The sequence below is a fragment of the Bombina bombina genome, chromosome 2 (genome assembly GCF_027579735.1).
Source record: "Bombina bombina isolate aBomBom1 chromosome 2, aBomBom1.pri, whole genome shotgun sequence".
Taxonomy (NCBI): domain Eukaryota; kingdom Metazoa; phylum Chordata; class Amphibia; order Anura; family Bombinatoridae; genus Bombina; species Bombina bombina.
Window position 1 is genome coordinate 1,389,755,730 of NC_069500.1, and position 25,038 is coordinate 1,389,780,767.

General features: G+C 43.3%; 1 protein-coding gene across 1 annotated transcript in view; it reads left to right on the top strand.

Moving 5' to 3' along the window:
- The window catches only part of ATRN (attractin), an 868,210-nt gene that overhangs the window by 278,541 nt on the left and 564,631 nt on the right, over positions 1–25,038 (top strand). The window contains exon 14 of the mRNA XM_053700335.1: positions 13,134–13,309. Within this exon, the coding sequence (XP_053556310.1) occupies positions 13,134–13,309 (176 nt within the window). The remainder of the gene's footprint in view (positions 1–13,133; positions 13,310–25,038) is intronic.

Consider the following 25,038-nt stretch of genomic DNA (forward strand, 5'->3'; position numbering starts at 1 on the left):
CGAGACTGCCGGACGGCAGCCTCCTGAAAGAATCACAGCTCATTCCACTAGGGCTGTGGCTTCCACATGGGCCTTCAAGAACGAGGCTTCTGTTGATCAGATATGTAGGGCAGCGACTTGGTCTTCACTGCACACTTTTACCAAATTTTACAAGTTTGATACTTTTGCTTCTTCTGAGGCTGTTTTTGGGAGAAAGGTTTTGCAAGCCGTGGTGCCTTCCATTTAGGTGACCTGATTTGCTTCCTCCCTTCATCCGTGTCCTAAAGCTTTGGTATTGGTTCCCACAAGTAAGGATGACGCCGTGGACCGGACACACCTATGTTGGAGAAAACAGAATTTATGTTTACCTGATAAATTACTTTCTCCAACGGTGTGTCCGGTCCACGGCCCGCCCTGGTTTTTTAATCAGGTCTGATAATTTATTTTCTTTAACTACAGTCACCACGGTATCATATGGTTTCTCCTATGCAAATATTCCTCCTTAACGTCGGTCGAATGACTGGGGTAGGCGGAGCCTAGGAGGGATCATGTGACCAGCTTTGCTGGGCTCTTTGCCATTTCCTGTTGGGGAAGAGAATATCCCACAAGTAAGGATGACGCCGTGGACCGGACACACCGTTGGAGAAAGTAATTTATCAGGTAAACATAAATTCTGTTTTCGATGCCCACGATGGGCGAAGCTTGTAATGGCGCCAAATTGGTTGCACGCCTTCTTCTCTAATACTTGCGGTTATCAGAAGACAGGGGTAGATGTCTGCGTTTGGGGTTATGTGAACACTGTCATTTAGCGAAGTGCACCCCTTGTGGGATTACTACTGCTCACAGAAGTGGATATGAGCGAGTATATGCCTAAATGTATGTCAGCTGTTGTCTGATCAGTGTCAGCTCAGTGCTAAGGTTTCTAGCTACATCGCTTTTTTCATAAAGAGAAACTTTAGGTCAGAGTGGTTCCAAAACGCTTCCACTGACTCAATTTGTGCACAAAGGCTAACATACACCTCAGCTGGGTTAGCTGATGTGTGGAGGTTTTTTTTGTAATTCTCTTGTTCCTTCTCAACCTTTTCTGCCCAGTTATGTTAACAAAAAAAAAAAGTTTAAAAATTAAAGAGACAGTAACAGTTTTTTATGTGTTGAAAATCTTAAGTCTGTACTTGATTAATCATCTTTTATTTGTTCCCTATGCTGTTAGAGAACTGCCACTTTAATAAACAAGTTTCTCTTTTACAATTTAAAGAGACAGTAACTGTTTTTTATGTGTTAAAAAATTAAGTCTTTACATGATTAATCATCTTTGTTCCCTATGTTAGAGAACTGCCACTTAAGTAAATAAAAGTTTCTCTTTTACAATTTAAAGAGACAGTAATGGTTTTTTATGTTTTTATAAAAAAAAGTTATTATTTTGCATGATTAATCATCCTTTATCTGTTTCCTTATGTTGTTGGGGAACTGCCACTCACATAAAATAATTTTCTCTTTACTATTTAAAGAGGCAATAACGGTTCTTTATGTGTTACAAACGTTTAGACTTTTGCTTGATCATTTTTTTATCTGTTTTCTATGTTGTGAGAACTGCCACTTACATACCATTTCCCTCACAAATTCCACCTGGAATTTCTTGTCTAGACATTGCTTCCTAAGGTCGTTGGAGCGATCTCTGATACATTGTCTGTGTTTTTTCCCATGATACGGGAAAACACTTGAGGATTGGTAATTAAGTAGCTATTCTGAATTTTCTTCTCTGAAACCTGAAGAGGAGGATTCTTCTGTGGTATTTAGGGGGAAAATCGCAGACTCGGTCTGTGTACTTCTTTTGCTGGATACTGAAGTGTTTTTCTTTCAGTTTAAATTTAAACACCTCCGTTTGTTACTTTGGGAGGTCTTTGTTTTTCCCTGGACGACGCCGACATCACAGGCGTATTCAGTCCTAATAAATCCAGTAACCTTTACAAGGGGGAGAAATTGGATTTCCCCTTTTTTCCCAGTGATAGCAGACTCTATCAAGGAGTCTTGTCAATGTACCCATGGATTGGGTGTATGTCAGAGTTGCCACAGGACCGCAGAGCGTTTGAGGATAGTTATTGGTCTGCGAATGCCTCATCTGAGTATAGACTTTTCGTGATTCCCTACAAGGGAAGGACCTTGTTTGGACCCGTTTTAACGGAAATGCTCTCTGATATTTCGAGAGATAAGGGTCATTCCTTCCCTTCGGATAAGAAAGCTGTCCAAATTTTACTGTTGACCCAGTCAAGCTTGGAATAGGGGAAAGCAATCCAAGAATCTTGCTGGTGAATCAAAGTCAGCATGACAGGCCTGTCCCTAATCCAGGGGATTCGATATCCCAGGGATACAAAATAAAGTTCAGGACTTTTTCTCCCAGGGACAGGTTTTTGTTTTCAAGTTTATATGCAGTAGAAGAGAGATGTTCTTACTTTGTGTAGGAGACCTCTCTGGCATGGGAGTGATAGTTCCTGTTTGGTTTCAGGACCAGGGTCTTCGACTTTATCCCAACTTGTTTGTGGTTCCCAATTCAGAGGGAGCCTTCAGACCTATTTTAGATCTCAATGGTCTACACAAATTTCAGAGTACTATTCTCAGATGGAAACTATTGTTCCATTCTTCTTTTGATCCAAGAGTCAATTTAATCAACCTTGGAATTAAAGGACATAAATATCTGCATGTTCCTATTCACAGGAACATCGCAAGTTTCTAAGGTTTGCCTTCCTGGACAAACACTGCCGATTTGTGGCTCTTCCCTGGGAAAGAAGGACATAAATATCTGCATGTTCCTATTCACAGGAACATCGCAAGTTTCTAAGGTTTGCCTTCCTGGACAAACACTGCCGATTTGTGGCTCTTCCCTTCGGTCTTGCCACAGCCCTCAGAATTTTTTCAGGGTTCTGGGATCACTGTTGACGGTGCTTTAGTTAAGGGGCATTGCACTGGCGCCCTATCCGGACGACATCCTAGTCCAGGCGCCATCCTTACAACAAGCAAGATCCCACACGGACTCGGTGTTATCCTTCCTGTGGTTTCACGAGTGGAAGGTAAATTTTGGTGAGAGTTCCTTAGTCCCAAAGACAAGGGTTACTTCTGGGGAAATTTAATAGTTTCCCTATCAATGATGTTTTCTGACAGAAGTTAGGAAATAAAAGGTTTTCGATTCTTGTTTAGCCCTCAGTCCATCCCGCGGCCATCAGTGGCTCGGTGCATGGAACTATTCGGGCTAATGGTAGCGTCAGTGGACATCTGCGCGTTCAGGCAATGGAACGGAGATTATGTGGATTTGTTTCCTAAGAATACTACTGGAGCAGGAGACAAGGGATTTTCTTCAATGATGGTCTCAGATGTCTCTGGATTATCTTTCCCAGGGAACCTGCTTTTGCAGACCATTTTGGGTAATTGTGTCAACAGATGCCAGCCTTCTAGGGGGGGAGCAGTCTGGGGTTCCCTAATATCCCAGGGAGTGTGGGCTCAGTCGGAGTCTGTTCTTTCTATAAACCTCCTGGAGCTGAGAGCGATCTTAAATGCTCTTCTGGCCTGGCCTCAGTTAGCCTCTGTCCAGTTTATCAGGTTCCAGTCGTACAATATAACTTCAGTGGACTTACATCAATCATCAGGGAGGAACAAGGAGTTCCTTAGTGATGACAGAGGTAACCAAAATAATTCAGTGGGCTGAGGCCCATTATTGTCTGTTGGCGATCCACATCCTAGGGGTGGACAACTGGGAGGCGTACTTTCTAAGCAGGCAGACCTTTCATCCGGAGGAGTGGGAATTCCATCCGGAAGTGTTTTCCAGCCTGATTCTCAGGTGGGGTCAGCCGGAATTGGATCTCATGGCATCTCGACAGAATGCCAAACTCCCGAGATACGGGTCGAGGTCCAGTGACCCCCAGGCGGAGCTGATAGATGCTCTGGCGGTTCCTTGGACCTTTGGTCTAGCATACCTATTTCCTCTGTTTGCTCTTCTTCCTTGAGTCATTGCTCGGATCAAGCAGGAGAGGGCATTGGAGATCCTCATTGCACTGGCCTGGCTTCGCAGGATTCGTTATGCGGATATGGTGGACATGTCATCTCCGCCACTTTGGAGACTTCAGTTACGGAGGGCCCTTCTAATTCAAGGGCCTTTCCTTCATCCAAATCTAATTTCTTTGAAGCTGACTGTTTGGAGATTGAACACTTAATCCTATCCAAGCGGGGGCTTTCTGTTTTGGTCATAGACCATGTTCCAGGCTCGTAAGCCCGTGACTAGACAGATTTACCATAAGGTATGGCGTAAATATCTTTTTTGGTGTGAATCCAAGGGCTACTCATGGAGTAGAATCAGGATTCCTAGAATTTTGTCTTTTCTCCAAGAAGGATTGGAGAATGGTTTATCGACAAGTTCCCTAAAGGGTCAGATCTCTGCTCTATCTATTTTGTTTCACAAATGTCTGGCGGATGTCCCAGACGTTCAAGTCTTTTGTCAGGCTTTGGTTAGAATCTGGCCTGTGTTTAAACCAATTACTCCTCCATGGAGTCTGATTTTAGTTCTCAAAGTTCTTCATGGGGTTAAGTTTGAGCCTATGCATTCCTTAGATATCAAGTTTTTATCTTGGAAAGTTTTATTTCTTCTTGCCGTTTCTTCAGCTCGAAGAGTGTCTGAACTTTCGGCATTACAATAAAATTCTCCTTACCTTATTTTTCATTCAGATAAGGTAGTTTTACATACTAATCTAGGGTTCCTTCCTAAGGTTCTCTCAAGTAAGAACATTAAGCAAAAGATTGTTGTTCCTTCCCTGTATCCTAATCCTTCTTCTCAAAAGAAACGTCTATTGCACAATTTGAACGTGGTCCGTGCTTTGAAATTTTATTCACAAGCGACTAAGGACTTTCGTCAGTCGTCTTTGTTGGTCGTTTTTTCTCTGGAAAACGTAAGGGTCAGAAAGCTGTGGCTACCTCTTTCTTTTTGGCTTTAGAGTATCATCCTTTTTGCATATGAAACTGCTGGACAGCAGCCTCCTGACAGTTACAGCTCATTTCACTAGGGCTGTTGCTTCCTCATGGCCATTCAATAATGAAGCTTCTGTAGAACAGATTTGCAAGGCTTTAACTTGGTCTTCTCTTCATACTTTTTCAAAATTTTACAAATTTGATACTTTTGTCTCGGCTGAGGCTGCTTTTGGAAGAAAGGTTCTTCAAGCAGTGGTGACTTCCCTTTAGGTTCCCTGTCTTGTCCCTCCCTTATCATCCGTGTACTCTAAGCTTTGGTATTGTATCCCACAAGTAAGGATGAAATCTGTGGACTCATCGTGTCTTTAAAAAGAAAAAGAAAATTTTTGATTACCTGATAAATCTGTTTCTTTCTCTTGTTAAGTGTGTTCAGTCCACGGGTCATCCATTACTTATGGGATATATTCTCCTTCCCAACAGGAAGTTGCAAGAGGATCACCCAAGCAGAGCTGCTATATAGCTCCTCCCCTCACATGTCATATCCAGTCATTCTCTTGCAACTCTCAACAAAGGAGGTCGCGAGAGGAGCTGGAGTTTTTACTTAATTATTCTTCAATCAAAAGTGTGTTATTTTAAAATGACACCGGAGTGTGCCGTTTTTTGTATCTCAGGCAGTATTTGGAGAAGAATCTGCCTGCGTTTTTCTATGATCTTAGCAGACGTAACTAAGATCCGCTGGCTGTTCTCGACATTCTGAAGAGTAGGGTAACTTCAGAAAGAGGGGAATAGCATGCGGGGTCCCCCGCAAATGAGGTATGTGCAGTACATTATTTTCTGGGAATGGAATTGACTAAGAAAATACTGCTGTTACCCATATGATGTAAGTACAGCCTTAAATGCAGTAGTAGCGACTGGTATCAGGCTGATAAATGTATGCGCAGTTGAGTTATTTTCTAGGGACTAGAATTTAACTGAGAAAATACTGTTAATACTGAAATAATGTTTAAGCCTTATCTGCAGTGGAAGCGACTGGTAGCAGGCTTAGTGATAACTTTGCATGACATTCAAAATGTTGTTTTTAAAATGTTTACTGGCATGTTATTCGTTTTGTGAGGTACTTTGGTGATAAATCTTTTTGGGCATGATTTTTTTCCACATGGCTAACGTATTTTCTGCATAGAAACCGTTATATCAGGTCTCCCACTGTTGTAATATGAGTGGGAGGGACCTTGTTTTAGCACCTTGTTGCGCAGTTAAAATTCTAGCACAGTCTTCCTGTTTCTTCCTCCTTGATCCAGGACGTCTCTAGAGAGCTCAGGGGTCTTCAAAATTCGGTTTTGAGGGAGGTAATCAGTCACAGCAGATCTGTGACAGTGTGTTTGACTGTGATAAAAGCGTTAAATCTTAATTTGATATCCGTTTTTGGGGTATTGAGGGGTTAATCATCCTTTTGCTAATGGGTGCAATCCTCTGCTAATTAATATTTTTCTCGTTAAGAATTGTTGACTATAACTGAATTAGTTTTCCTTGTTATTCAACTGTATTTTTAAAAGCGCTGCAGCGTTTTTTATATTGCTTGTAAACTTATTGAAAGTGATTTCCAAGCTTGCTAGCTTCATTGCTAGTCTGTTTAAACATGTCTGATACAGAGGAATCTGCTTGTTCATTATGTTCAAATGCTGATGTGGAGCCCAATAGAAATATGTGTACCAATTGTATTGATATTACTTTGAATAAAAGTCAATCTGTACCGATAAAGAAATTATCACCAGACAACGAGGGGGAAGTTATGCCGTCTAACTCTCCTCACGTGTCAGTACCTGCGTCTCCCGCTCGGGAGGTGCGTGAAATTGAGGCGCCAAGTACATCAAGGCCCTTACAAATCACTTTACATGATATGGCTAATGTTATGAAAGAAGTATTATACAATATGCCCGAATTAAGAGGCAAGTGCGATAGCTCTGGGTTAAGGACAGAGCGCGCTGATGACACGAGAGCCACTGCGTCACAATTTGCAGAACATGAGGACGGTGAGCTTCATTCTGTCGGTGACGGTTCTGATCCGGGGAGACCGGATTCAGAAATTTCAAATTTTAAATTTAAGCTTGAGAACCTCCGCGTGTTACTAGGGGAGGTGTTAGTGGCTCTGAATGATTGCGACACGGTGGCAATCCCAGAGAAATTATGTAGGTTGGATAGATACTATGCGGTACCGGTGTGTACTGACGTTTTTCCTATACCAAAAAGGCTTACAGAAATTATTAGTAAGGAGTGTGATAGACCCGGTGTGCCCTTTTCCCCTCCTCCGATATTTAGAAAAATGTTCCCTATAGACGCCACCACACGAGACTTATGGCAGACGGTCCCTAAGGTGGAGGGAGCAGTTTCTACTTTAGCCAAGCGTACCACTATCCCGGTGGAGGATAGCTGTGCTTTCTCAGATCCAATGGATAAAAAATTAGAGGGTTACCTTAAGAAAATGTTTGTTCAACAAGGTTTTATATTGCAGCCTCTTGCATGCATTGCGCCTGTCACGGCTGCAGCAGCATTCTGGTTTGAGTCTCTGGAAGAGGTGATTCGCACAGCACCATTGGATGAGACTTTGAGCAAAGTTAGAACACTTAAACTGGCTAATGCGTTTGTTTCGGATGCCGTAGTGCATTTAACCAAACTTACGGCTAAAAATTCCGGATTCGCCATACAGGCGTGCAGGGCGCTATGGCTTAAATCCTGGTCAGCAGATGTAACTTCTAAGTCTAAACTACTTAACATTCCTTTCAAAGGGCAGACCTTATTCGGGCCCGGCTTGAAGGAAATTATTGCTGACATTACGGGAGGTAAGGGCCACACCCTTCCTCAGGACAGGGCTAAATCAAAGGCCAAACCGTCTAATTTTCGTGCCTTTCGTAACTTCAAGGCAGGAGCAGCATCAACTTCCTCCGCTCCAAAACAGGAAGGAACTACTGCTCGTTACAGACAAGGTTGGAAAGGCAACCAGTCATGGAACAAGGGCAAGCAGGCCAGAAAGCCTACTTCCGCCCCTAAGACAGCATGAAGACAGGGCCCCCTCTCCGGAGACGGATCTAGTGGGGGGCAGACTTTCTCTCTTCGCTCAGGCCTGGGCAAGAGATGTACAGGATCCCTGGACGTTGGAGATTATCTCTCAGGGATTTCAAAACTTCTCCTCCCCATTGGAGGTTTCATCTGTCGAGGTTATCAACAAACCTAGTAAAGAAAGAGGCATTCCTACAATGTGTACAAGACCTCTTAGTGATGGGAGTGATCCACCCAGTTCCGCGAACGGAACGAGGACAAGGGTTTTACTCAAATCTATTTGTGGTTCCCAAAAAAGAGGGAACCTTCAGACCAATCTTAGACTTAAAAATCTTAAACAAATTCCTAAGGGTTCCATCGTTCAAGATGGAAACGATTCGGACCATCCTGCCCATGATCCAAGAGGGTCAATATATGACCACAGTGGACTTAAAGGATGCCTACCTTCACATACCGATTCACAAAGATCATTATCGGTACCTAAGATTTGCCTTTCTAGACAGGCATTACCAGTTTGTAGCTCTTCCCTTCGGGTTAGCTACGGCCCAGAGAATTTTTACAAAGGTTCTGGGCTCGCTTCTGGCGGTACTAAGACCACGAGGCATAGCGGTGGCTCCGTACCTAGACGACATTCTGATTCAAGCGTCAAGTTTTCAAAATGCAAAGTCTCATACAGAGATAGTTCTAGCATTTCTGAGGTCGCATGGGTGGAAAGTGAACATGGAAAAGAGTTCTCAGTTACCGCTCACAAGGGTTCCTTTTCTAGGGACTCTTATAGATTCTGTAGAGATGAAGATTTACCTGACGGAGTCCAGGTTATCAAAGATTCTCAATGCTTGCCGTGCCCTTCACTCCATTCCAAGCCCATCAGTAGCTCAGTGTATGGAAGTAATCGGCTTGATGGTCGCGGCAATGGACATAGTGCCATTTGCGCGCCTGCATCTCAGACCGCTGCAACTATGCATGCTAAGTCAGTGGAACGGGGATTACTCAGATCTGTCCCCTTTGCTAAATCTGGACCAGGAGACCAGAGATTCTCTTCTCTGGTGGTTGTCACGGGTTCATCTGTCCGAAGGAATGACCTTTCGCAGACCAGATTGGACGATTGTAACAACAGATGCCAGCCTTCTAGGCTGGGGAGCAGTCTGGAACTCCCTGAAGGCTCAGGGATCGTGGACTCAGGAGGAGAAACTCCTTCCAATCAACATTCTAGAATTAAGAGCAATATTCAATGCTCTTCTAGCTTGGCCTCAGTTAGCAACACTGAGGTTCATCAGGTTTCAGTCGGACAACATCACGACTGTGGCTTACATCAATCATCAAGGGGGAACCAGGAGTTCCCTAGCGATGTTGGAAGTCTCGAAGATAATTCGCTGGGCAGAGTCACACTCTTGCCACCTGTCAGCGATCTACATCCCAGGTGTGGAGAACTGGGAAGCGGATTTTCTAAGTCGCCAGACTTTTCATCCGGGGGAGTGGGAACTACACCCGGGGCAAACCGGATCTGGATCTTATGGCATCTCGCCAGAATGCCAAGCTTCCTTGTTACGGATCCAGGTCCAGGGACCCAGGAGCGGTGCTGGTAGATGCACTTGCAGCCCCTTGGGTTTTCAACATACCTACCTCGACTGCTTGCCAGGATCAAACAGGAGAGAGCATCGGTGATTCTGATAGCGCCTGCGTGGCCACGCAGGACCCTGGTATGCAGACCTAGTGGACATGTCGTCCTGTCCACCATGGTCTCTACCTCTGAGGTAGGACCTTCTAATTCAGGGTCCTTTCAACCATCCAAACCTAATTTCTCTGAGGCTGACTGCTTGGAGATTGAACGCTTGATTCTATCAAAGCGTGGGTTTTCGGATTCGGTTATTGATACATTGATACAGGCTCGGAAACCTGTTACCAGAAAAATTTACCATAAGATATGGCGTAAATATTTATATTGGTGTGAATCCAAGAGTTACTCATGGAGTAAGGTTAGGATTCCTAGGATATTGGCTTTTCTACAAGAGGGTTTAGAAAAGGGATTATCCGCTAGTTCACTAAAGGGACAGATTTCTGCTCTGTCTATTCTTTTACACAAGCGTCTGGCAGGGAATCCAGACGTCCAGGCTTTTTGTCAGGCTTTGGCTAGGATTAAGCCTGTGTTTAAGGCTGTTGCTCCTCCGTGGAGCTTAAACTTGGTTCTTAAAGTTCTTCAGGGTGTTCCGTTTGAACCCCTTCATTCCATTGATATTAAGCTTTTATCTTGGAAAGTTCTGTTTTTGATGGCTATTTCCTCGGCTCGAAGAGTCTCGGAGTTATCTGCCTTACATTGTGATTCTCCTTATCTGATCTTTCATTCAGACAAGGTAGTCCTGCGTACTAAACCTGGGTTTTTGCCTAAGGTTGTTTCTAACAGGAATATCAATCAAGAGATTGTTGTTCCATCATTGTGTCCTAATCCTTCTTCAAAGAAGGAACGTCTTTTGCATAATATAGACGTGGTCCGTGCCCTTAAGTTCTACTTACAGGCAACTAAAGATTTTCGACAAACTTCTTCCCTGTTTGTTGTTTACTCTGGACAGAGGAGAGGTCAAAAGGCTTCGGCTACCTCTCTCTCTTTTTGGCTTCGTAGCATAATACGTTTAGCCTATGAGACTGCTGGACAGCAGCCTCCTGAAAGAATTACAGCTCATTCCACTAGAGCTGTGGCTTCCACTTGGGCCTTTAAAAATGAGGCCTCTGTTGAACAGATTTGCAAGGCTGCAACTTGGTCTTCACTTCATACTTTTTCCAAATTTTCCAAATTTGACACTTTTGCTTCTTCGGAGGCTGTTTTTGGGAGAAAGGTTCTACAGGCAGTGGTTCCTTCTGTTTAATATTCCTGCCTTGTCCCTCCCTTCATCCGTGTACTTTAGCTTTGGTATTGGTATCCCATAAGTAATGGATGACCCGTGGACTGAACACACTTAACAAGAGAAAACATAATTTATGCTTACCTGATAAATGTATTTCTCTTGTAGTGTGTTCAGTCCACGGCCCGCCCTGTCTTTTTGAGGCAGGTTCTAAATTCTAAATTATAACTCCAGTCACCACTGCACCCCTATAGTTTCTCCTTTCTCGTCTTGTTTCGGTCGAATGACTGGATATGACATGTGAGGGGAGGAGCTATATAGCAGCTCTGCTTGGGTGATCCTCTTGCAACTTCCTGTTGGGAAGGAGAATATATCCCATAAGTAATGGATGACCCGTGGACTGAACACACTACAAGAGAAATAAATTTATCAGGTAAGCATAAATTATGTTTTTTAGACACGATGAGTCCACGGCCCGCCCTGTTCTTTGAGACAGGTTATTAATTTTTGTAAACTTCAAACACCTCTGTACCTTGGCTTTTCCTTTCTCTTTCTAACTTCGGTCGAATGACTGGAGCGGGAGGGAAGGGAGGAGCTATTTAACAGCTCTGCTGTGGTGCTCTTTGCCTCCTCCTGCTGACCAGGAGGTGAATATCCCACAAGTAAGGATGAAATCCGTGGACTCATTGTGTCTAAAAACAAACAAATGTATCAGGTAAGCATACATTTTCTTTTATATAGCAAGAGCATGTGTATATGGGTGGAAAAAGCACCTGCGGATGAGTAAGGATGGAAGAATGCTTGATTTGGTCAATGTAATACATGAAACGTACCTGAGGGGGGCAGTGAGGATGGAAGCATGCCTGATTTGGTGAATGTTATACATGAAACGTACTTGTGGGGGGCAGTACAGATGGAAGCATGCCTGATTTGGTGAATGTAATAAATGAAACATACCTGTGGGGGGCAGTACAGATGGAAGAATGCCTGATTTGGTGAATGTTATACATGAAACGTACCTGTGGAGGGCAGTAAGGATGGAAGCATGTCTGATTTGGTGAATGTTATACATGAAACATACCTGTGGGGGGCAGTACAGATGGAAGAATGTCTGTCTGATTTGGTGAATGTTATACATGAAACGTACCTGTGGGGGCAGTACAGATGGAAGAATGCCTGATTTGGTGAATGTAATACATGAAACGTACCTGTGGGGGGCAGTACAGATGGAAGAATGTCTGATTTGGTGAATGTTATACATGAAACGTACCTGTGGGGGGCAGTACAGATGGAAGCATGCCTGATTTGGTGAATGTAATAAATGAAACATACCTGTGGGGGGCAGTACAGATGGAAGAATGCCTGATTTGGTGAATGTTATACATGAAACGTACCTGTGGGGGGCAGTACAGATGGAAGAATGCCTGATTTGGTGAATGTAATAAATGAAACGTACCTGTGGGGGGCAGTACAGATGGAAGAATGCCTGATTTGGTGAATGTAATAAATTAAACGTACCTGTGGGGGGCAGTACAGATGGAAGCATGCCTGATTTGGTGAATGTAATACATGAAACGTACCTGTGGGGGGCAGTACAGATGGAAGCATGCCTGATTTGGTGAATGTAATACATGAAACGTACCTGTGGGCGGGCAGTGAGGATGGAAACATCCCTGAGAGTTAAAGGGACAGTACACCCAAAAATGTTCTCCCCTTTAAATTGTTCCCAATGATTCATTTTACCTGCTGGAGTGTTTTAAATTGTTTACAAATAGATACTTTACCCCTATTTTGACATTTGAAATAGCTGATTTAGCCTGTGGTTTTCAAACCTAAACTGAAAGTTTCTATACTGGAGTATATTCTATTGAATAGCCTAAGTAAACACAGCCAGCAGAATAGATTACACTCTCAGTGGGGGGGGGGGGGGGCATGATAGTTAAGTAATGATAATTTTCCATTGTTCTCTCTAAGTATTGAGCTTTGGTTTTCTAGACAAATATAAGATAAGGAAGCAATCTGTGTACATATAAGTGATAACATAATGAGATCTGATATTACCTTTAAGTTTAACCCATTGTAATAGGCTGTGGTTTAAAAGCACAATACCAGCTACTTCATATACACAAAAAACTTGAAAATGCAATTTCTCATAAATGTTATACTCTGCAGCTGGTATAACAAGTAATTGAAAATACATTCATATAAAAACATTTTTACAGTGTACTGTCCCTTTAAATCTTTTAGGTTTAATATATCCACGTATCACTGCATAAGCTGCTATTGATTCTTATTTTCCTATATTTCATCTAGAAAATATCTGTGGAGCAAATTGGCATTTAGTTGGGAGCTCATGCTTAAAAATCACTAGCACAAAGGACACTTATGACAGCTCGAAGCTGGCCTGCCGTAGCCATAATGCTGTTTTGGCATCACTCACTACACAGAAGAAGGTGGATTTTGTAGTAAATCAGTTGCAGCAGATGCAGGTAATTTGCAGTTTGGTGTAGGCTGTTTTACAGGACTGTCATCCTATAGATGCTTTGTGTATAAAAGACTTGCACTTAAAGAAGTGTTTTTTACTCTTAAGGCGTACTACATTCTGTGAAATTCAGAACTCTAATGCTCCTACATGCTTAATCAGTGCAGAAGTTTATATCTATCACTAATTGCCCACAGCAAAGATGTGTGTCCCTGGACTGCAAAACAATAACTATGTTGCCAACAAAATTAGTTTTAAATGCCTTTAAAATGTTTTAGTTAACATGTCTATTGCAATACAGTGATTAATTTCTGGTGCATGTATAACAATTTGGCTTTAATGTCCCTTTATTATTTTGAAATGTATCCTTTTGATTGTGCTACTATTGATATTCCTTTCATACGTTAGGTGAGAGTCAACGATTTATTACTTTTGGGAATTACTCTTCTATACCACTAGGAGGAGGCAAAGATTCCCAAACCTCAAGAGCTCTATAAAACCTTCCACCTCACATGTACCTCAGTCTTTACTTTGCCTCCGCTAGAGGTGGTTGAAGAATGAAGATATGCATTTGATTCTTCAGAGAGAGTGGTTTTCAGTCTATATATTGAGGCACTGTTTCCCTTCAGAGTACAGTGCTCGTGTATATGGCGTATGGTTTATTTCATGGGAAATTTTTCATAAACCCTCCATAATTAATCACAGGGACTCGTGTTTTCCTGAAATACTTCCCAGGTACCTGTCCAGGTCCAGGTATCCTCAGGCGGAGGCAGTGGATGCATTAGCAGTTCCTTGGTGTTACCAACCTGCTTATATCTTCCCGCCTCTAGTTCTTCTTCCAAGAGTGATCTCCAAGATCATCATGGAACAATCCGTTTGTGTTTCTGGTAGCTCCAGCATGGCCTCACAGTTTAGGTATGCAGATCTTGTCCGGATGTCCAGTTGCCAACCTTGGCCACTTCCTTTAAGACCAGACCTTCTGTCTCAAGGTCCGTTTTTCCATCAGGATCTCAAATCATTAAATTTGAAGGTATGAAAATTGAAAGCCTAGTGCTTAGTCATAGAGGTTTCTCTTGTAAGGTGTATCCAGTCCACGGGTTCATCCTTTACTTGTGGGATATTCTCCATCCCAACAGGAAGTGGCAAAGAGAGCACACAGCAGAGCTGTCCATATAGCTCCCCCTCTAGCTCCACCCCCCAGTCATTCTCTTTGCCGGCTTTAAGCAATAGGGTCCCTCTCGGAAGGGTAAAGTGAATGTGGTGTTAGAATTGTAGTTTTTGTTTTCTACAAGCAAAAGTTTATTTTAAATGGTACCAGTGTGTACTATTTACTCTCTAGCAGAAAGGAGATGAAGAATTCTGCAGGGAGGAAGATGATTTTAGCATGTTGTAACTAAAATCCACTGCTGTTCCCACAAAGGACTGAGGAGTACAAGAAAACTTCAGTTGGGGGAAACTGTTTGCAGGTTAGGCTGCAATAAGGTATGTTCAGTCATTTATCTAGACAAGACTGTGATAATGCTAGAAAAGACTGATAAGATCCCCATGAGGGAAGGGTAAGCTTTATTCAGAGACTAAGTATGGAATTGCAAGCTTACATAACAGGGCTAATGTATGCTGGTTGACACTATTTAATGGCAAAGGTTTTTACTGATAAATATCGTTTTTTGAGACACTTTGAAGGTTCCTTTGGGTTTCTTTCAGGGATTGTTACCCACATGGCTATTATTAAAACACTTAGGAGTGTTTCTTTAGGCCTCACAGCACCGGAGTAAGGTGGGAGGGGCCTAATTTTGCGCCTCAGATGTGCAGTTATATTGACTAGATCTTCAAGGCTGTTTCACATGAAGGGTCCTGCTGCAGTTTGAGGGCCTATAAGAAGCTTTTTCCCCACAAATCTGGTTCCTAAGGGCAGGTAGGGCCACAACAGAGCTGTGGCAAGGTGCTGAAGTTGTTTTAACCGGTTGTTGGCTTACTATCGATCCGGTTTGGGCATTAAGGGGTTAATCGTTTTTATTGCTAGTTGTGCAATCTTACTAATGCTTTAGGTACATACTGTGAAAATTTCGAAAGGTTTGCTGCATTTTTCACTGTTTTGGAAAATTGTGTGCCTTTTTTATCTCTTAAAGGCACAGTAACGTTTTTTGCAAAGTGTGTTTTTACTTGATTAAAGTGATTTCTAAGCCTGTTTGTCTTACTACTAGTCTGTTAAACATGTCTGACACCAAGGAAAATCCTTATTCAATGTGTTTAGAAGCCATGGTGGAACCCCCTCTCAGAATGTGTCCCACTTGTACTGATATGTCTATACACTTTAAAGAACATATTGTTGCACTTAAAAATGTGGCCCAAGATGATTCTCAGACAGAAGGTAATGAGGTTAGCCCGTTAACCTCTCCCCAAGTGTCACAACCAGTTACGCCCGCTCAAGCGACGCTTAGCACCTCTAGTGCGTCTAACTCTTTTACCTTGCAAGACTTGGCGGCAGTTATGAATAATACCCTCTCAGTGTTTTTATCTAAACTGCCTGTGTTACCTGCAAAGCGTGATAGCTCTGTTTTAAGAACAGTTTCTGAGCATTCTGACGCTTTGGTAGCCGTATCCGATATACACTCACAAGCTCTGAAATGGGGGCGAGGGATGTGCTGTCTGAGGGAGAAATTTCCGATTCGGGAAATGTTGCTCCTCAGACAGACTCAGTTACGTTGGCTTTTAAATTTAAACTAGAACACCTCCGCTTATTGCTCAGGGAGGTATTAGTTACTCTGGATGACTGCGACCCTTTGGTGGTTCCAGAGAAATTGTGTAAAATGGACAAGTACCTAGAAGTTCCTGTTTACACTGATGTGTTCCCGGTCCCTAAGAGGATTGCGGATATAGTAACTAGGGAGTGGGATAGACCATGTATTCCGTTCGTTCCCCCTCCTGTTTTTAAGAAAATGTACCCCATATCTGACCCCATGCGGGACTAGTGGCAGACGGTCCCTAGGGTGGAGGGGGCTGTTTCTTCACTTGCTAAACGCACAACCATACCAATTGAGGACAGTTGTGCTTTTAAAGAACCTATGGATAAAAAATTAGAGGGTTTACTTAAGAAAATTTTTGTTCAACAAGGTTTTCTTCTCCAACCTATTGCGTGCATTGTTCCTGTAACTACTGCAGCTGCTTTCTGGTTCAAGGCGCTGGAAGATGCGCTCCAGACGGAGACCTCATATGAGGACATTATGGACAGAATTAAGGCTCTTAAGCTGGCTAATTCTTTATCACAGATGCAGCTTTCCAACTAGCTAAGTTAGCGGCAAAGAATTCAGGTTTCGCCATTTTGGCGCGCAGGGCGCTATGGCTAAAGTCCTGGTCGGCCGATGTGTCGTCAAAATCCAAACTATTGAACATCCCTTTCAAAGGAAAGACACTTTTCGGGCCTGAATTGAAAGAGATTATCTCAGAAATCACTGGGGGGAAAGGCCATGCTCTCCCTCAGGACAAGTCCTTTAAGACAAAGAACAAACAAAATAATTTTCGTTCCTTTCGGAATTTCAGGAGCGGTCTCGCTTCATCCTCCCCTGCTGCAAAGCAAGAGGGTAACACTTCACAACCCAGGGCAGCCTGGAAACCTTACCAGGGCTGGCGCAAGGGTAAACAGGCCAAGAAGCCTGCAGCTGCCTCCAAGATGGCATGAAGGGGTAGCCCCCGATCCGGGACCGGATCTAGTAGGGGGCAGACTCTCTCTCTTCGCTCAGGCCTGGGCAAGAGAAGTACACGATCCTTGGGCCTTAGAGATTGCATCCCAGGGATATCTTCTAGAATTCAAGGACTCCCCTCCAAGGGGAAGGTTCCACATTTCTCGTCTGTCTACAGACCAGACAAAGAAAGAGGCGTTCTTACGCTGTGTAGAAGACCTACATACAATGGGAGTGATCCATCCAGTTCCAATTGTGGAACAAGGGCTGGGTTTTTACTCAAACCCGTTTGTGGTTCCCAAAAAAGAAGGAACTTTCAGACCAATCCTGGATCTCAAAATTCTAAACAAATTCCTCAGAGTCCCATCATTCAAGATGGAGACCATTTGGACAATCTTGCCAGTGATCCAGGAGGGTCAATATATGACTACCGTGGATCTAAAGGATGCGTATCTGCACATTCCTATCCACAAAGATCACCAGTTTCTCAGGTTCGCCTTTCTGGACAAGCATTATCAGTTTGTGGCTCTTCCTTTCGGGTTGGCTACTGCTCCCAGAATTTTCACAAAGGTGCTAGGGTCCCTCCTGGTGGTTCTAAGACCGCGGGGCATAGCAGTGGCGCCTTATCTAGACGACATCTTAATTCAGGCATCGACTTTCCAAAGAGCCAAGTCTCACACGGAAATTGTATTGGCCTTTCTGAGGTCTCACGGGTGGAAGGTGAACATCAAAAAGAGTTCTCTCTCCCCCCTCACAAGAGTTTCCTTCCTAGGAACTCTAATAGACTCGGTAGAAATGAAAATATTTCTGACGGAGGTCAGAAAGTTAAAACTCTTAACCACTTGCCGAGCTATTCATTCCATTCCTCGGCCATCTGTAGCTCAGTGCATGGAGACAATCGGACTAATGGTAGCGGCAATGGACATATAGTCCCTTTTGCTCGGATACACCTCAGACCACTGCAACTATGCATGCTCAAACAGTGGAATGGGGATTATGCAGATTTGTCTCCTCAAATACAGTTGGACCAGGGGACCAGAGATTCTCTTCTCTGGTGGTTGTCTCAGGATCACCTGTCTCAGGGAATGTGTTTCCGCAGACCAGAGTGGATCATTGTAACGACCGACGTCAGTCTGTTGGGCTGGGGTGCAGTCTGGGACTCCCTGAAAGCTTATGGTCTCGGGAAGAAGCTCTTCAACCGATAAACATTCTGGAACTGAGGGCGATATTCAACGCACTTCAGGCATGGCCTCAGCTAGCTGCAGCCAAATTCATCAGATTTCAGTAGGACAATATCACGACTGTAGCTTACGTCAACCATCAAGGGGGAACAAGGAGTTCCCTAGCAATGATGGAAGTAACCAAAATAATCACGTGGGCGGAGGATCACTCTTGACATCTCTCAGCAATTCACATCCCAGGAGTAGACAACTGGGAGGCGGATTTTCTAAGTCGTCAGACTTTTCACCCGGGGGAGTGGGAACTCCACCCGGAGGTATTTGCCCAGCTGACTCAGCTATGGGGCAGTCCAGAATTGGATCTGATGGCGTCCCGTCATAACACCAAACTTCCTCTTTATGGGTCCAGGTCCCGGGATCCCCAGGCGGTGCTGATAGATGCTCTAGCAGCGCCTTGGTCCTTCAATCTGGCCTATGTTTTTCCACCGTTTCCTCTCCTCCCTCGTCTGGTTGCCAGAATCAAGCAGGAGAGGGCGTTGGTGATTCTAATAGCGCCTGCGTGGCCACGCAGGACATGGTATGCAGACCTAGTGGACATGTCATCCGTTCCACCATGGACTCTGCCAATGAGGCAGGACCTTCTACTTCAAGGTCCTTTCAAACATCCAAATCTAATTTCTCTGCGTCTGACTGCTTGGAGATTGAACGCCTAATTCTATCAAAGCGTGGTTTCTCTGAGTCGGATATTGATACCCTGATTCAGGTAGAAAGCCTGTCACCAGGAAAATCTACCATAAGATTTGGCGAAAATATCTTTGTTGGTGCGAATCCAAGTGTTACTCATGGAGTAAGATTAGGATTCCCAGGATATTGTCCTTTCTCCAAGATGGATTGGAGAAAGGATTGTCAGCTAGTTCCTTAAAAGGACAGATATCTGCTTTGTCTATTCTTTTACACAAACGTCTGAGGTACGAGGTACCAGACGTTCAAGAGTTTAGTCAGGCTTTAGTCAGAATCAAGCCTGTTTATAGACCTGTGGCTCCGCCATGGAGTCTGATTTTAGTTCTTTCAGTTCTGCAAGGGGTTCCGTTTGAACCTTTACATTCCATAGATATTAAGCTTTTATCTTGGAAAGTTTTGTTTTTGGTAGATATCTCTTCTGCTCGAAGAGTTTCAGAGTTATCTGCTTTACAGTGTGATTCACCTTACTTGGTTTTCCATGCAGATAAGGTAGTTTTGCGTACCAAACCCGGTTTTCTTCCTAAGGTTGTGTCTAATAAGAATATTAACCAGGAAATTGTTGTTCCTTCTCTGTGTCCTAATCCTTCTTCGAAGAAGGAACGTCTGTTACACAATCTTGATGTGGTTCGTGCTTTAAAGTTCTATTTACAAGCAACTAACGATTTCAGACAAACAACTTCATTGTTTATCTATTCTGGTAAAAGGAGAGGTCAGAAGGCGACTGCTACCTCTCTTTCCTTTTGGCTGAAAAGCATCATCCGTTTGGCCTATGAGACTGCTGGCCAGCAGCCTCCTGAAACAATTACTGCTCATTCTACCAGAGCAGTGGCTTCCACATGGGCTTTTAAAAATGAGGCTTCTGTTGAACAGATATGTAAGGCAGCAACTTGGTCTTCGCTGCATACTTTTTCCAAATTTTACAAATTCGATACTTTTGCTTCTTCTGAGGCTATTTTTGGGAGAAAGGTTTTACAAGCAGTGATGCCTTCCGTTTAAGGTACCTGTCTTGTTCCCTCCCTTCATCTGTGTCCTAAAGCTTTGGTATTGGTATCCCACAAGTAAAGGATGAACCCGTGGACTGGATACACCTTACAAGAGAAAACAGAATTTATGCTTACCTGATAAATTACTTTCTCTTGTGGTGTATCCAGTCCACGGCCCGCCCTGGCTATTAGTCAGGTAGATTTTTGGTTTAAACTACAGTCACTACTGCACCCTATGGTTTCTCCTTTTTCTTCCTAACCTTCGGTCGAATGACTGGGGGGTGGAGCTAGAGGGGGGAGCTATATGGACAGCTCTGCTGTGTGCTCTCTTTGCCACTTCCTGTTGGGAAGGAGAATATCCCACAAGTAAAGGATGAACACGTGGACTGGATACACCACAAGAGAAAGTAATTTATCAGGTAAGCATAAATTCTGTTTTCTCTGACTCATTGATTAATATTATGTTACAGGCTCGTAAATCTGTTTCTAGGAAGATTTATTATCGAGTTTGGAAGACTTATATTTTATGGTGTTCTTCTCATAAATTCTCCTGGCATTCTTTTAGAATTCCTAGAATTTTACAGTTTCTTCAGGATGGTTTGGATAAAGGTTTGTCTGCAAGTAGTTTGAAGGGACACATCTCTGCTCTTTCTGTTTTATTTCACAGAAAGATTTCTAAGCTTCCTGATATTCACTGTTTTGTACAGGCTTTGGTCCGTATCAAGCCTGTCATTAAATCAATCTCTCCTCCTTGGAGTCTTAATTTGGTTTTGAAGGCTTTACAGGCTCCTCCTTTTGAGCCTATGCATTCTTTGGACATTAAACTACTTTCTTGGAAAGTGTTGTTCCTTTTGGCCATCTCTTTTGCTAGAAGAGTTTCTGAATTATCTGCTCTTTCTTGTGGATCTCCTTTTCTGATTTTCCATCAGGATAAGGCAGTTTTGCGGACTTCATTTAACTTTCTACCTAAGGTTGTGAATTCTAACAACATTAATAGAGAAATAGTTATTCCCTCTTTATGTCCTAATCCTAAGAATTCTTTGGAGAGATCCTTACATTCTTTTGATGTTGTAAGAGCTTTGAAATATTATGTCGAAGCTATTAAAGTTTTCAGGAAGACATCTAGTTTATTTGTTGTCTTTTCTGGTTCTAGGATAGGTCAGAAAGCTTTTGCCATTTCCTTGGCAGCTTGGTTAAAGCTTTTGATTCATCATGCTTATTTGGAGTCGGGTCAGGCCCCTCCTCAGAGAATTACAGCTCATTCTACTAGATCAGTCTCCACTTCGTGGGCTTTTAAGAATGAAGCTTCAGTTGATCAGATTTGCAAAGCAGCAACTTGGTCTTCTTTGCATACATTTACTAAATTCTACCGTTTTGATGTGTATGCCTCTTCGGAAGCAGTTTTTGGTAGAAAAGTTCTTCAGGCAGCTGTTTCAGTTTGATTCCTCTGCTTATGTTTTAAGTTTTTTCTTTTCAACTATGAGAAAAAACTTATTTTTGGTTGTGGATTCATTTTTTTCAGCGGAAAATGGCTATTTTTTATCCCTCCCTCTCTAGTGACTCTTCTGTGGAGTTCAACATCTTGGGTATTACTATCCCATGGACTCTTGCCAATTACATGAAAGAAAACAATTTATGTAAGAACTTACCTTACCTTATCTTGTAGAAAAAAAGTAAATTTATGCTTACCTGATAAATTAATTTCTTCTACGATACGAGTCCATGGCCCTCCCTGTCGTTTTTCAGACAGATTTAAATTATATTTTCTTTTTATAACTTCAGTCACCTCTGCACCTTTTAGCTTTTCCTTTCTCTTCCTAAACCTTCGGTCGAATGACTGGGGCAGGAAGGAAGGGAGGAGCAATATATACAGCTCTGCTGTGGTGCTCTTTGCCACTTCCTGTTAGTAGGAGGTTAATATCCCACAAGTAAGGATGAAATCCGTGGACTCGTCGTATCGTAGAAGAAATTAATTTATCAGGTAAGCATAAATTAACTTTTTCTATTGGCTATTGCGTCGGCATGCAGAGTTTCTGAAATGGCTGCCTTGCAATGTGATCCTCCTTATCTGGTGTTCCACACTGATGAGGCTGTCCTACGTACCTGCTCGGGTTTTCTAGCTAAGGTGGTGTCTGATAGTTACATCAATTAGGAGATTGTGGTTCCTTCCTTATGTCCTAATCCTCCTCCTTCGAAGGAATGTTTACTTCATAATCTGTATGTGGTTCGAGCTTTGAAGTTTTATCTTCAAGCTACTAAGGATTTTAGACAAACTTCTTCCTTGTTATTTACTCTGGGAAGCGTAAGGGTCTGAAGGCCTCTTCGACTTCCTTATCTTTTTGGTTGAGGAGTGTTATACGCTTAGCTTATGAGTCAGTGGGACTTACACCTCCTCAGAAGATTGACTGATTCCACTATAGCTTTGGCTTCCTCTTGGGCCTTTTAAGAACGAGGCCTCTATGGATCATATTTTTCAAAATTCTACCAATTTGACATTTTTGCTTCAGCTGAAGCAGCTTTTGGGGGAGAGGTTTTACAGGTTGTGGTGCCCTCAGATTAGGGTCTGGCTTTCTTTTACCCCTCCCGTTATCATTCAGTGTCCTCTAGAGCTTGGGTATGGTTTTCCCAACAGTAAGGAATGATGCCGTGGACTCTCCTCATATTAAGAAGGAAAACATAAATTATGCTTACCAGATAATTTTATTTACTTCTGTATGTGGATAATCCACTGCCCCCGCCCGTATACTCCGATGGACGGATCAAAATTTTGTTTTTCTCTTCCTGAACCATTTATACCCTGATATTTCTCCCACTGATCCTTGTTCCCTTGGCAGAATGACTGGGATATGAGGGAAGTAGGGGGGAGTATATAAGCCTTTGGCTGGGGTGTCTTTGCCACCACCAGGTTCAGTATTCCCAACCGTAAGGAATGATGCTGTGGACTCTTTATACAGAAGGAAATTAAATTATCAGGTAAGCATAATTGTTTAATGCTTACCTGATTATTTATTTTTCTTCAGCACATGTTTTTTCCATGCTCCTTTTATTGCTCTTATTACTTTTTCTTACCTCACTTGCTTGGCTATACATTAGACCGATGTATGTGTGAGGTAGGAGGGGTTTTCTAGAGGGCTTGGGGTTTGGGAATCTTTGCCGCCTCCTAGTGGTAGAGAAGAATAATTCACAAAAGTAATGGATCGTGGACTCTCACCATCATGAAATAAATGAATTGATCAGGTAAGCATCAACAGTTTTTTTTTTTTCTTTTCAACTTCTCATCAACCTTGATTTAATAGTAAAACTCAATTTAGTTAATAAAAGGAAAAAAAATATATATATATATATATGTGTGATTCTGCCCCAGGTAAATACTTAGTGCTGTGAGTGCTGGGGCACTGTGTGATTCTGCCCCAGGTGGGTAATTGATGCTGTGAGTGCTGGGGCACTGTGTGATTCTGCCCCAGGTGGGTAATTGATGCCGTGAGTGCTGGGGGCACTTTGTGATTCTGCCCCAGGTGGGTAATTGATGCTGTGAGTGCTGGGGCACTGTGTGATTCTGGTACAGGTGGGTTATTGATGCCGTGAGTGCTGGGGGCACTGTGTGATTCTGCCCCAGGTGGGTAATTGATGCTGTGAGTGCTGGGGCACTGTGTGATTCTGCCCCAGGTGGGTAATTGATGCTGTGAGTGCTGGGGCACTGTGTGATTCTGCCCCAGGTGGGTAATTGATGCTGTGAGTGCTGGGGCACTGTGTGATTCTGCCCCAGGTGGGTAATTGATGCCGTGAGTGCTGGGGGCACTGTGTGATTCTGCCCCAGGTGGGTAATTGATGCCGTGAGTGCTGGGGGCACTGTGTGATTCTGCCCCAGGTGGGTAATTGATGCTGTGAGTGCTGGGACACTGTGTGATTCTGGCCCAGGTGGGTAATTGATGCTGTGAGTGCTGGGGGCACTGTGTGATTCTGCTCAAGGTGGGTACTTGATGCTGTGAGTGCTGGGACACTGTGTGATTCAGGCCCAGGTAAATATTTAGTGCTGAGTGCTGGGGGCACTGTGTGATTCTGCCCCAGGTGGGTAATTGATGCTGTGAGTGCTGGGGACATTGTGTGATTCTGCCCCAGGTGGGTAATTGATGCTGTGAGTGCTGGGGCACTTCGTGATTCTGCTCAAGGTGAATACTTAGTGCTGTGAGTGCTGTGGACTCTTTATACAGAAGGAAATTAAATTATCAGGTAAGCATAATTGTTTAATGCTTACCTGATTATTTATTTTTCTTCAGCACATGTTTTTTCCATGCTCCTTTTATTGCTCTTATTACTTTTTCTTACCTCACTTGCTTGGCTATACATTAGACCGATGTATGTGTGAGGTAGGTTTCTAGAGCGCTTGGGGTTTGGGAATCTTTGCCGCCTCCTAGTGGTAGAGAAGAATAATTCACAAAAGTAATGGATCGTGGACTCTCACCATCATGAAATAAATGAATTGATCAGGTAAGCATCAACAGTTTTTTTTTTCTTTTTAACTTCTCATCAACCTTGATTTAATAGTAAAACTCAATTTAGTTAATAAAAGGAAAAAAAATAAAATATATATATATATATAATGTGTGATTCTGCCCCAGGTAAATACTTAGTGCTGTGAGTGCTGGGGCACTGTGTGATTCTGCCCCAGGTGGGTAATTGATGCTGTGAGTGCTGGGGGCACTGTGTGATTCTGGTACAGGTGGGTTATTGATGCTGTGAGTGCTGGGGGCACTGTGTGATTCTGGTACAGGTGGGTAATTGATGCTGTGAGTGCTGGGGGCACTGTGTGATTCTGCCCCAGGTGGGTAATTGATGCTGTGAGTGCTGGGGGCACTGTGTGATTCTGCCCCAGGTGGGTACTTGATGCTGTGAGTGCTGGGGCACTGTGTGATTCTGACCCAGGTGGGTAATTGATGCTGTGAGTGCTGGGGCAGTGTGTGATTCTGCCCCAGGTAAATACTTAGTGCTGTGAGTGCTGGGGCACTGTGTGATTCTGCTCAAGGTGAATACTTAGTGCTGTGAGTGCTGGGGCACTGTGTGATTCTGCTCAAGGTGAATACTTAGTGCTGTGAGTGCTGGGGGCACTGTGTGATTCTGCTCAAGGTGGGTACTTGATGCTGTGAGTGCTGGGGC